The 13,100-nt window shown below is 45.3% G+C and overlaps 1 protein-coding gene across 12 annotated transcripts in view; it reads right to left on the reverse strand.

Annotated features, from left to right (window-relative positions):
- Positions 1–1,785: 1,785 nt before the first annotated feature.
- Positions 1,786–13,100, reverse strand: part of MICAL3 (microtubule associated monooxygenase, calponin and LIM domain containing 3) — a 167,904-nt gene continuing 156,589 nt past the window's right edge. For all 12 annotated transcript variants that reach the window (XM_063395117.1, XM_063395127.1, XM_063395126.1 and 9 more), the window contains 3 exons: positions 7,845–7,944; positions 6,805–6,878; positions 1,786–6,720 (listed from right to left, as the gene is read on the reverse strand). In XM_063395117.1, coding sequence (XP_063251187.1) covers positions 6,536–6,720; positions 6,805–6,878; positions 7,845–7,944 — 359 coding nt within the window. In that variant the 3' untranslated portion in view covers positions 1,786–6,535. The remainder of the gene's footprint in view (positions 6,721–6,804; positions 6,879–7,844; positions 7,945–13,100) is intronic.

Genomic DNA, 13,100 nt, shown 5'->3' on the forward strand with positions numbered 1-13,100 from the left:
ACTGCTCCATTGCTGCTGATGCTTCGGATTTAAAGCGGGATTTACTCAGGGCTTGCTGGAATTCTTAAGAGATGTGTGGCCAGGTAGAATCCTTACACAATTAGGTTTGCATTCTCCAATATGTGGGAGTTAAAAGTGCAATGTAGCAGCACTGATGGTGAAGACTATTCAAAAACACCCGATAAAACTTGAGGGAAGCCTGCATGGCAGGGGGTTGTAAGCGTGACTTTCCCTTAGTTATTTTTCCTAACAAGTTGCATTCATTGTCTTTAGCCAGGCCGAGGTACAGCCAGGAGGGCTGTATAAGATAAAATATATCTACTGCTGCCAGAAAGAGGCTCTGCACCCTTCTCAATGAACCCACTGAACCTTCCCCCTGAGGTCCTGAGAGCCGAGGGAACGCTCACCATCCCACCCTGGAAACTTCTGTGCTGTTCCTCACCTCCACACACGAGGCAAAGAGCCAGGGAGGGGTTGTGGTTCTGTGCCAAGGGGAACGATACAGGGTGGGCATGGAATGCCACCTGTGGAAAGGGCCAGAGGCTCCTGAAGGCTACTTTCATTATCAGGGGAAAAGGAAAGCAGCAGCTGCCACCAGGCTGGGCTGCTGGGATGGGGTTTGCTTGTTAGAGGGGCTTTTTTGGGTGCAGTTTCTTAGACACGTGTAGCTAATCTGTGCAGGAGCACTCATCTTGGAGGGCCAGTGGAGGTTTTGCCCAAGCTAGCAACAGATAAAGTTCTTCCTAGACCCGTTGTTCCATCCACAGCTTATAAAACAGCAGAATGTCTTTGTTCCTAGTTGGGATTGAGGACTAACAAATCTGCAGGGTAACTTAAAAAGCCATGATGAATTGTTGCAAGATCGGCTTTTTAAGCTATGGATGGGAGCCAACCTCCTGTGTCACAGATTCCAGCAGTCACTTTCCAGACATTCATTTTTCTTTTGGCATCAAGTGAGAAATCCTTGTGGACTGCCCACAGCAGAGAGAGATCCTGCATCCCTGGCTAACCACAGCTTTCTCCCACTACTATTTTTATCCCCACCACTATTTGGGAACAAGAGACCAAAAGAACAGGAAGAACTGCAAGGTTTGAAACTTACTCAAGGAGCTGCTGCCCTACTGAGCTGCACAGCTGAGGCAGCGAGCGCTGTCACTGCCACCCGCAGCACAGCCTGCCAGCCTCCAGGCAAGGGGAAATCCGAGTCCTGTCATCCCTCCTGCTGCCCTGATAGGCTTCCATTCATCACACCACCATAGGAACACCGGGCTTTATCCTTTCTTTTTGGTTGAGTGAGCAAGAAAATAAAACACATTGGTGGGGACTTCCCCAGCTGGGAATTCCCCCACATCCTTCGTTCTTAAGAAAAAAAAAGACAGCAGAGAGGCATTAATGCAATTCTCCTATTATTTTACTGAATGCTGCTACACCAGCATCAGATGTTCAGGGTAGTACTGCAGGCTGAGAAAGAGAGCTTCAGCTACAAAAATGAACTGCTAGTTTCTACAACCCAATTTATATTGCCTTCACCCCTTCTTGGCTATTTACAGTAACTTCACTGAGAATCCAAAGAAACAATGTAGAATATGTACATGTACTGGGAGTGTATCATTGATTTCTTTGCATCAGATAATTCAGAGTGGCCAAGAGTGAGCCAGCAAAAGAGAAATGGAAGCCAGGCCCTTTAACGCCCAGATTTATATCTAGATCACCTCCTCTCAGGTCCTCATCCATCATCAACCAAAGAAGTGACAACAGAGGAAAGAAACAACAGCGCCACCAACAAAAAAGAAAAAATAATTAATGACTTTATTTTTTTTTTTTAGTTCAGTTGGCCATCTGAGGTGCTAAAATCTCAACACCAATGAAGCAAGTGTGCATAAAAACAAACGATAGAACACAACCAAATAGAAGAAAACAGGCTGGAACAGAGCTGGTTTTGTACAGGTAGGGTATTTGCTTTTCTGTTAACGCTCCATACATGCCAACCGTAAAAGCCTGGAACAATCTGAATATCAGAGTTCACGTTCATACAAAGGGCAGATGCCAAAGCAACTCCCTTTGCCTGGATTAGACTTCACACACACACGCATGCACCCACAGATACAGAGCACTTAAATTACTGCAATGCCATCAGAACGTGGCATCCTCCCCTTCACACCTGCTTTCAGTGACATCCTCCTCTGCCTGCTACCCTGCCTAGTACCTGCCAAGCAGTCCTTGAACAATCCAAAAGCAGGAACTTTTGGAAAGCCTCTCACCTCTGTTACTTTGCAAAGGTCAACAGCCAGCACTCTCTCTCGCTGTGAACTATATACAGGCTGGTTTTTAGTATGCTTTAGAGCTCTCTTCCTTGCAGACAGTGACAACTGAAATTCCCATTGCAGCTTTTCAGTTTGCACACGGGAGATTTTACAATGCAACATCTCTCTCCATCCACTGGTGTGTGGTGTAAACATTTAATGGAAAACTCATTTTAGAAGAATGTTACCCAAACAAGGTGTAGCTGCTCACAAAAGGGAACTGCCGGCTGCTCTACATCATGCTGTCTAGACCACTTAGAATACTTCATAACGTTCAGGATTAGGATGTATAAAAATATTAAAACCCACCAGAGTGCACACAAATGTGGTGACTAGCTCTACGCAAGCACCGTGTTCTAACAGAGGCCTAGGCATTGCACAAAACTCAGATTCTTGACCATGGGGGTAGCCCAAGGATCCACTGGTGTCTTTACATACAAAAAAATATTTACAGAAAATGCAGAAACGGAGAGAGAAAGACAGACTTTCAAAACTTGCGGTTTGCTCTAAAATATGTTCAGCAATGCAGTTTACAACATGCCCTAGTGAGACCAGGGGGTATCGGTTAACTGAAAGAAGGAGTATGTCTGAAAGTTGGAGCTGAAATGTCTTGTCATCTCCCCACACATTAGTTCTCTGAAGCTCAGAATTTTACAGCCACTTGTGACTTTCAATGAGAATATGGTTAAAAGGGACAGAACAGTTAAAAAAAAAAGGTACTGTGAAAACAGCAGATTGGTTTTTCTGGCAGTCCTCACTCCCCCATCTCCATTTGCCTCCTGGGCATTTCCCTCCAGGCGCTGGTGTTCCCCTCCCTTCCCTGTGGGGGCTGAAGGGCTTGCCCCATCCTCAGTGTGCCCATTTCTAAACCAACACGGCCCAGGTTCCCAGCTCGCCTCTCTTCCCACCTGCTGCCGGGATGGAGCAGCCAGCCCCGCGCCAGGACTGGGGACAGCCACCCTGGGGTGCCCACCCTGGGGAGCTGAGGGGGACAGCCACCCTGGGGAGCTGAGGGGGACAGCCACCCTGGGGTGCCCACCCTGGGGAGCTGAGGGGTCTCTCGGCTCTCCTCACCCGTGGAATGGACACACGTCATTGAATGCACGCGGCTGAGTCGCAAAGAGCTACAACATCCTCGGATTCGGATACAAATGCGGAATCCTGTGCTCGTGAGAGCCTTCTTCAGCTTTAAAAATACAAAATTTGAATTAAAAATATTCAGAGAGTAAGAAAACCTGCTATTTGATATGCAAGTTATATTCTTAAAGTGCAACTGAACAGCAAATAAGTTGTGCCTTTTACAACCATTTTGATATAAAAAGGACTTTTAACATTCCCTTTTGTGTATTTTTAATCAATTTGTATGTGCGATGTTAGCTCTTCATTTTCATTCTGGCTGGTGGAGGCCTTCAGCACAGCCCAAAGAGTTTAGGGTTGGATTATGTGGGTTTTCTGTGCAATAAGGTGTTACACCCTCAAGTGATCTCACTCTTCAGCATTGCAAAGATCTGGCCAATGTCTCCCACCATGAAAGGGAAAAGAAACCATCTCGTGTTTCTTCTTCAGGACTTGTTTCCATTCTACAGCTCACATTCAACGACCTTTTGTTACAAGTTAGATGTGGTCCATATACCCAGTGCACTATAAAATGGACTGAGATCAATTCTCTGCACAAGACAATTTACAGTAAACTTTCTATCTTCCCTCCCTCTTCCTGCACTCCAGCTTCCACTGGCCCCTCCAATGCAGACTGTGAACTACCACTGCCAGTTTGACTCAGGCAACAGGCCCTGCACCAGCAAACCAGAGGGAATTCTGTTTGTTGGATGTGCTGTTGGTACAGCCAACGCTCCAGGATGCTGGTGTGGCAGGTACCACTTGCTAAACACACACAGTTAAGAAGTAGCACTGCAGCTGCCTGTCTGTCTGCTTGGTTTCACGAGTGTCTGGATTTAATTTGTAATGCCTTAGCATTAAACACTAGGCAGACAAAAGGGAGAACACTTTGGGTGGAAAGCACGTGCTTCCACAGTTAGCAACCAGCACTGCTCAGAGTCCCCGTGGACACTCCGACCCATTCTCCCTCAGCCTGGGGCATTCTCCTGAGTTAGAGCTGAACCCAAATCCTACACCTTGGCTTACAGGAGACCCCTCTGAAGGAGGTAGAGAGCCAACAGCAAGAAACCACGCCAACTTCTGTGCTGGACAGAAGACTGGAGGATGTTCAGCCCTGCTGGGGTGCCTCGCACCGGCAGTGTCAATCCAAGCTGGAAGAGTCAGGGCGCTGTACAAATGTGCTTGGGAACAGGATGCGTTCTCCGAGACGTCAGAAAGCAGCCTTGCACTTCTTTATCAGGAGAAGAACACAGTCAGCATCCCAGGGAGGGAAACCCTCTGGACACATCTTGTGAAGGATGGGACGCATCCCCAGTGCACGGCGCTGTTTCAGCTCTGCAGGATAGATTAAGGACACGGTTTGCCCAGGGAGTCTGTCCCACAGGGAAGGGTGCTGAGCTGCTCAGTGCATATCCTGCTCATCTGCTGTTGTGTGGTTACGGTCAGGACCCTCCTGGCTGAAAAGCAGCAGATTCACTAATTGGGCCAAAAGGAGCTTCTTCCAATAGAGGCAGCAGGAAATGTGCTATTTTTGTTTTGATGGAAATCCCTTGAAACTGTATCAGGACTGTGAGGAGCCCCTCTTTCAGTGAGAAGGACACGTATAGGATATTTCTACCTCACAGTTTTGGCTTTCTTGTTATAAAAATGTAAAATTTAAATAAATACAGGTTTGTTAGTCCAAAAGAGAGAATCTGGGATGTGGAAGAAAGGGATGCTAAGAACACAAATAGATTCTTGAACTCCATGAGTGCACAGGATTTTTTCATAGAGGAAAACTCCTAGGGCAGGATGCATCCATGGGTACATAAAGGCTGGCCTTGCTGTGAAGCAGGGACCGATCCGCAGTAGTGTCTTTCTCTAACAGAGTTAAAACACTCCCTCCACAATCAAATATGTGTAACAATCAAATTATTAATAAGAACACTAATAAATAGCCACAGGTAACAACGTCCAGTAATTTTGAAGTGGAAGTTGTAGGATGCAGCAGGCACACACACCCATCACTCGTCCATTTTTTTCCTAAAAGATACAAAAATGAATCTTCTTTCAAGTATTAAAAAAATAAGTTAATTGACAAAAGGGTCAAAGTGACTGAGGGCCCAGGCAGGTCTTAAGCTTCGTTTCCAATGTGCAAAAACAAAATATAGAGAAAAAAAAAAAAAACACTGAAAAGTCTTAATGGTGGTTCAGTCACTTAAGGGCTTCTCCCTTCTCGGGGCCTAATAACCAGGGAATGCTGCCTGGGAACACCCCTGCCCCAGCACACACCACTGTCCCACAGCAGTATTTTCCAGTGTCAAAATAGTCACAATAAAAACAGAACAAGGAAGCCCACCAGCCTCTGAGCTGTGGCCATGAAGACTAAGGCCAGCAGTAGCTGTCTCTCCAGTGTGTAGCAAAGCAGATGGGCATCTTCCCTCTCTCTTCTGCTCCTCTTGTTCCTTACAAGAAGATTTAGGAGGCTAAGTTAGGGAAAGAGTCCACTGAAGCCCACTTCTCTCCAAAAACCACGAGGCAGAGAGTTCCATCACACATAACAGTATCTTCTGTGTCTTGTATTTCTTCATACCCATGCATAAGGATCAACTGCAGGTTTCTTTGGTGGGGAGGAAGACTAAAGCAAAGGTGTTGCTCTGGGCTTCTGGAGCTCTCTTGGACAGCTGACCCACTGCTACAGGCTGCTGTGGTTTTTCAGGAAGGGTTGCCACTTCCCTCCCTTTTATTAGAACTGGTGTAGTAAAAACGGGAAAGGAATGGACCGCCTTAAATCCAGTGTAGTTAAGGGAACTTGTCCCCGTAACCTCCTTCCCCACACATGGATTATTCCCCCCTCCCTCCTACCACACACACAAAATATGGTCCCTCATACAGGACCTCAAGGAGACTCCACAGTCTCAACTCATTTCTTCAGCTTGGCTTGCAGACATGTAAAACTTAAGCTTCTGGAACCAACACACTTATCAAAAGGCTTCTGAGTGCTTCAAACCAAATCGCTGCGTGCTGTTGGACCCTTCGGAGGTTTCCCCTTCAACATCTTCTCATCCATGTAATTCTGGCAAACTCAGGGTAGGCCAACTGGACAACACAGACCAGCAGAGGTAAATGTGTTAAGCTCAGGACCAGTTCAAGCTAAAACCTTTGGAAAGCATGACTGCCTCCAGGTCCTTGTCTTCTTCTTTTTCTCGAAGCCGCTGCTCCTCAAGGAGAGCCACAAGGGAATCTCTCTGCTCCACTACTTCAAGCATTTCATTCAGGATCCTCTTCTCCTCCGAGAGCTCCTCATCTGTCTTCAGGTGATCTACAGAGATATCAAGAATTATCAGCATACACAAGGCTAGAAATACACGCACACAATCCATGAAATACTCCCTTCTGCTCTCACCTTCCACTGCCATCCTCTCACGGAGCTCCTGCTGCAGTCGGCTCTGCCTGTCTTCCAGTTCTAGCTCCCGAGCACTGAAAAGAAAAGAGCAGAAATCCAGGTTCCAGCTGTATTAAATACTGCATACATTGCTTCATATTCATTCTCAGTTTCTGCTCCCTCTCTAGATATCTGCTGTACATTTTACCAATCTCATGTAGAATAACTCTTAAATCACTTAAGATATTTAATTGTATTTTTAAAAGATTTAATTGCGTTTTTAGCATTTAAGATTCTTTGCCTTCAGCTACAAAGTGCAATGCCACAAGTGGAGCAAACTAAATATAGAGCAGAGTCAGAGCAAATAAATCTGCAGTGCTTCTAAGTATCCCCTGCTACTTCCCACTCTAAACCCGAAGTTACTTATTAACAAATCACTTATTACTTAAGGACATGTCAGGCCACTGCAAACACCACCTTGGGACTTCTCTGACACTAAAGCCATCAGCTTCCACATTGCTGAGGTGAGCTGACACAGTCTGAAATGGATTTTAGTGAATTTGCAAGCACAATTCCCAAGCACATTTAGTGAATTTGCACAACAGGAATAGAAAAACCCCCAATTTCATTAACAGGAAAATCTTTACTATCTGAGCCCACGTGAGAGGCACTGGGGTCCCACTACAGGCAGAAGGGAGACCCACATGGCAGAAGTGACTGCATTAAATGCTTTTGCTATGCTTAGAAGACAACTTAACCAAAACTAGGAGTCCCACATTACGTCTGCATAGCTCGAAAACATTTGCATAAACAGGATGTGTTTTATACAAGAACAGTGTGAGAAGGGCTCACATACCTGTATTTCTGCAAATGCACAAATAATTGGAACTTCCATCCCTTACCACTATTAGTCCTTCTTCTACCACTCCTCTGAAATGTACTTGGATTCCTATCTCAGCCTAAGAGGCTGCTGACCTCCTGACCCTTACAGAGAAGACAATACTGACAGATCTTCTGCTTCTATTTGTGACAAAATCCCCATTTTTTCCACATTGACTCACAATATCATCAGTTCAGACTCGTAGCGAACCAAGGCGTTCTTCTCCTGGACCAGCTTGAACCACTCCTGCATCAGCTTGGGGTCATCCTTCTTACCCATGCCTGCCAAGAAAGAAACCTGGTGAATTTTCAGGAAATGCCCTGCAATCCTTACAAGCCCAAACTGTAAAAACAACAATGGGGCAAAATGTGCAAAGAAAGCCGAGCAAGATGCTGCCAGAGCACTCCCAAGCCGGGTCCATTCACTTTGCCTACAGCACTCAGGTGAGTGGAAGTCACCTCCAAAAGGATTCTCTTCTCTTTGGAGCCTATTTTTTTGTTTGTTTGTTTCTGATGTTTTTGTGATTATTTGTTTCTTCCTCACTCTTACTGCAGAAAGATCCAATTTCTATGAGTATTTAACTTTTCCTTTCATTAGAAGAATTTTATAGATGCTCGTGCCAGCTACTTAAACATAAGCTCACCAGAAAAGGATTCAACTGCCACTCTGTGTATTTTACCTGTATTTTCTTCAACTGCATGTCCTCAAGTTTTTCTTTTACTAGCCAAAAGTAACACCTTGTCTCTTCTTCTTTCAACAGTTAAGTAAATCTTTTCTCACTGCTCCTCCTAGCCACACATATCTGTTCATCTTGAAAATCCCTCTGCACAGTGAACACAAAAACTAATTCTACTGTACTGCATACCAGTGCTAGAAAGAAAAGGAACCTCCAGACACGTTTGCTAATATGGAAGAAGAATAAAGAAACCTTGGGCCTTGACAACCTAGTACAGAACCCTTAGATGGTACTTTTATTTTAGAATGAACTCCTAAACTTATTCAATAGTCCACAGATGAGTCTTGTGTCTGTCAGGAGTCATGTGGAATAAATGCAGAATGCTGTTCCCAAAGCCTTCTGTTGGTATTTAGCAAACACAAGAACTTACCAAGGAGGCTTCTCCTGGCAAGCTCTTGGTCTGGGCCACTTATTCCACACTGAACCCCCTGCATCTGAATGCTGTGATTTACACCAGACCCCAGCAGGCCAGGGGCAAGGCTCCTGCTTTGGAAGTAGAAGCAGGAGCAAGGCCTCAAATCGAGCTCCACAGCATTTTTGGATTGCTGCATCCCATCAGCTTGCACTGCACATAACCTAGGCATGCCCAGGTAACCAACAGCCCTGTCTCTGCTTGTTATCATGGATATGTGCTCTACATCAAGAACAAAAGCTCTCTAACAGTCCATCTAATGCTAAAATAATCAGGCAGCAAGCTTACTATTCAAACTCTACACACAGACACATCACAAATACCACATTAATGCCTACTGAATTCTGACCGTGCCCTGCCTCATCCTCAGAACGCCAGAGGAGCCCTGCTCTGCAGTTCCACAAGGGAGAGCCTACAACCCCTGCTCTGCAGTTACACAAGGGAGAGCCTACAACCCCTGCTCTGCAGTTCCACAAGGGAGAGCCTACAAGCCCTGCTCTGCAGTTACACAAGGGAGAGCCTACAAGCCCTGCTCTGCAGTTCCACAAGGGAGAGCCTACAAGCCCTGCTCTGCAGTTCCACAAGGGAGAGCCTACAACCCCTGCTCTGCAGTTCCACAAGGGAGAGCCTACAACCCCTGCTCTGCAGTTACACAAGGGAGAGCCTACAACCCCTAGCATGCTGCAGCTTGGGCTGCCTTCCACCTGCCTTTGGAAAGGTGTCACACCAGCCCCTCGGGGAACACCAGGCTCTGCTGTACCACCCTAAGAAACTGGATGCCAGTGTGTTGCTCAGTTCCAAGCATTCTTTCCTGAGCATCTCTGCACAGTATGCCCCCGTGGCGACAGGAGAGGGAGACTGCACATGCAGATGTCCAGTGCTGTGGCGCCATGGAAACACTGGGAAGTCTCCCCTTCCTCTCCGGTGCCAGGATGTAGAGAAAACAAATGCCTCTAAGAAAAAGCCAAAAACACAACGCTACTGACCTATGGAATACGTAAGTAGTTTTAAACAGCCAATGAGCAGAGGAATAATGGGAGGATCGGAAAGGGAGCACTGACAACTGATGTGAGGGAGGACCATGGAAAGCAGGGAAGTGGTTAGCAAAGTTACACCATGAACACACATAAACAACCCCTTCCCCATGCCTTGGCAATGGAAACTCTACAGCAAACTCCATTGGGGACAGTCAAAGAATGCACTCAGCAAGACAGATGAGGGAGAACTAGTCTAACTTAAGGTCTGTTGGTTTTTAAAATTCAAGGATGTTTTTCAAATGAGTCCTTATAAAGACACAGTATTCCTTTAATCCCTATATGCTAATTAAAAGGCCGTATTTAAGGAAACAAATTGCCATCCCTTACCCCACCTTCCAAACATCTTTCAGGAGGAATAGAGAAATTGAAGGCACCAAATGAAAATGGAAACTTTTGAGTGTGACATGTCTGGTCCCACAGCTGCTGCCCATTGTCCCTGCACCTCCTCTTGCACAGCTGGGACTGGCAAAAGGGATTCTGTACCTTGAACAGCTTGCCACAGGCTCAGAGAAGCTGCTCACCAGGGAGCTACAGACAAGGCTGGTTTGGGGACACAAGAACAGGGCTGGGGGCCTGGTGGTCACTGGCTGACTAGTGCTGCTATGAGAGCCCAGCCGTGGGCAGGGAGCACAGGGGTGAGGGAGGTTACGTTACCTTCATGGGCACAGCAAGGGCAGAAGGAGAGAGGTCTACGACGTGGTGTCCCGGCATTGGGCTCAACTTCAATAGGACCAAACGAGGAAGAGGAAGAGGCAGGAGAGGAAGAGGAAGTTGGAAGTGGAACGGAAGAGGAGGAAAGGGGTGAAATAAAAGACAAGCAAAGGACAAAAAGCATAAGAGTGAGAAAGAAAGGAAACACAAGAAGAAAAGAAAAGAAAAAATACAAGAAATGGAGAAGCAGAAACAAGGGATACAGTCTACAGATGAATAATGTCCCTAATAAGCACAGATAACAGGTAAGAGGTAGACTGAGGTACTGGTGAACTCTTACTGAGCTGTACAAATACCAGGCAGGAGGTTACTGTTACTGCACTTTTCCGAACGTGCAGTTGTCAGGTGCAAGGTCTTTAACCGAAAGGTTTGTGACCCAGATGTCAGGATGAGTAGAGACGTATCTTTAACTCCTGCTGACAAATGCCAGATTTCAAGCAGGGTTACAGTAAGTCTCCCCTGCGTGCAGAAGACACCAGCTGTAAGCAGCCACCCTACCTTAAGCTCTATCAGGACCACGCTCTTATCACCGTGGCAGCACCCACTGATGGTAAAAGTGTCCTTTGTAATGGAATAAAATGTATTCAGACAGGGAACATCACAGGGAGAGACTGATTACCATGGAACCAGCCTGCCAGGATCTGTTGTGTCAAGTAGGGTGAGCACACACGTACCCCACTGGTTTGTTGTGCTTGGGGGAAAAGGCTTTTACACAGATAAAGTGATTCACATCAGGATCTGCAGGGGCAGTGACCAACTGAGGACTTCGCAGAGTTAAAGCAGCAAAATTAAACCTCTCCCTTGGTGTTCTCATTCCACAAAGCATTTTAAATCTTACAAGTCCTGTTAGCATCGGTGACTTACTGAATCTTTATCATCTTTTCCATCCGCCAGTGAAGGACAAACATTTCCCATCTCTCAAAAGGTTCAGCTGTTTTAACACCAAGAATTTGCTTTTCAGCTGTACTTGACATTACAGAGATAAACAGGAGGCAATAACCAGTATAACTAACAGTCACAGGAGAACGTGCACCAGGGAGATGATGAACTCTGAAATGTCAGAGCTACCAGAATGGAACACTTACTGGGCACAACTCATTTATAAAGAGGAGGCATTTCTGTGTTGGGAGAAGGCATAAACTCCACAACAACAGTATGGTAAGAATAACACTCATTTTGGAGGAGTCAGCAGAGTTTGATGTTTGTGGTTCAGAGAAAGCTCTACAAAATCAGAGTACCAGAGAAGTGGGAAGGCTTTAGAAGGGACCATCACAGAACTAGACCAGCACACGGAGGACACACTGGAGCAAGAGGGAGAGCACACCAGCTTCAAAGCCTGTGACTGAGCAGCACGGCTTTCTCAGAAGAAGAAACCTCTGCACTGGAAGCAGGAAGGGGCAACATTAGGAGAGGTGCCACAGCTGGCCATAGGACAGCTACAAATAAAGCATCAAGTACCAACAACAGTGAGAAAGTACCAGAACATTGATTACAGCTGTTCTGAATTTTCCAACTTTTTCATTTAAAACAGAAAAATACTAAGGTTTTTTCCCTACAACTACCATTTCACAGATCAGGTTACAAAAGCAAAAACAAACAAGAAAAATCCCAAACCACAAAGGTACGGTGAAGAATCTGCTTCCACACAAAGCAGAGCATTTAGTGCATGATACTTGGTAAATATTTTTAAATAAAACAGATGACTGGGGATACAAGCATCGTAAAATCATCCTAGGACATTTTCCCATCCTATCTTATCCAAAATTAATTCTTTAAGCTAAAAGCTTTAATACTCTAACTTGGTCTAACCACTATTTTGAGGGTGGTCAGGGAGATGGAGATTTAGCTGTATGGAAAAATCCACTTCTTTCAGGGTTTGAGATTTCATTCAGAACTTGGGGATTTGATACATTTCAAGCTATGGACATAGAGACTTGGTGAGGAACTTCCAGTTTTCCATATTTGAGCTGAAAAAAAATACTCAGTATGTGAAAATGAAATGTCATTCATCTCATTGTGAAATGGCCAAAAACTACTGGCTTTTGTCATCAGTAATTAAGTGGTCTGATATCAGGAGAGGATCCCAGCTTTGTTCTCCAGTAAAAAGCCCCAGGGATCACACAGCACCTGACTAATACAGAGCTCACTCCCCACAACTGTATTTTCCTCCCTTGCTCTTAGTTATCTTCCCACTCTTGTCTAAAAAAAATTTGTCCTTGAATCGAGTTACAAAGTCCATGTTATCTACACTAGTCCTGCTACTAGAAAAATCAACATGTTTTTTCAGTAAGATAATAAACATAACCTTTGCAATTAAGATCCTTTCCAGCTACTCTAGATGTAAATTACACTTAATTACATCGGTGAATACAGGCTATGATCATTGCAATTACTTTGGAAACAATTTCTGTCCAAAGTAGAATGATCAGCAAGGCTTTAGAATGTCTTCCTTATGCACTGGAAGTCCTCAACAGCACAAACAAAGTGTAACCTGAGAACTTACTTCCAAAGCTTATTGCTCCAAAAGCCATTACTAGTCCT

The sequence above is a fragment of the Prinia subflava genome, chromosome 4, assembly GCF_021018805.1.
Source record: "Prinia subflava isolate CZ2003 ecotype Zambia chromosome 4, Cam_Psub_1.2, whole genome shotgun sequence".
In the NCBI taxonomy this organism is placed as follows: Eukaryota; Metazoa; Chordata; class Aves; order Passeriformes; family Cisticolidae; genus Prinia; species Prinia subflava.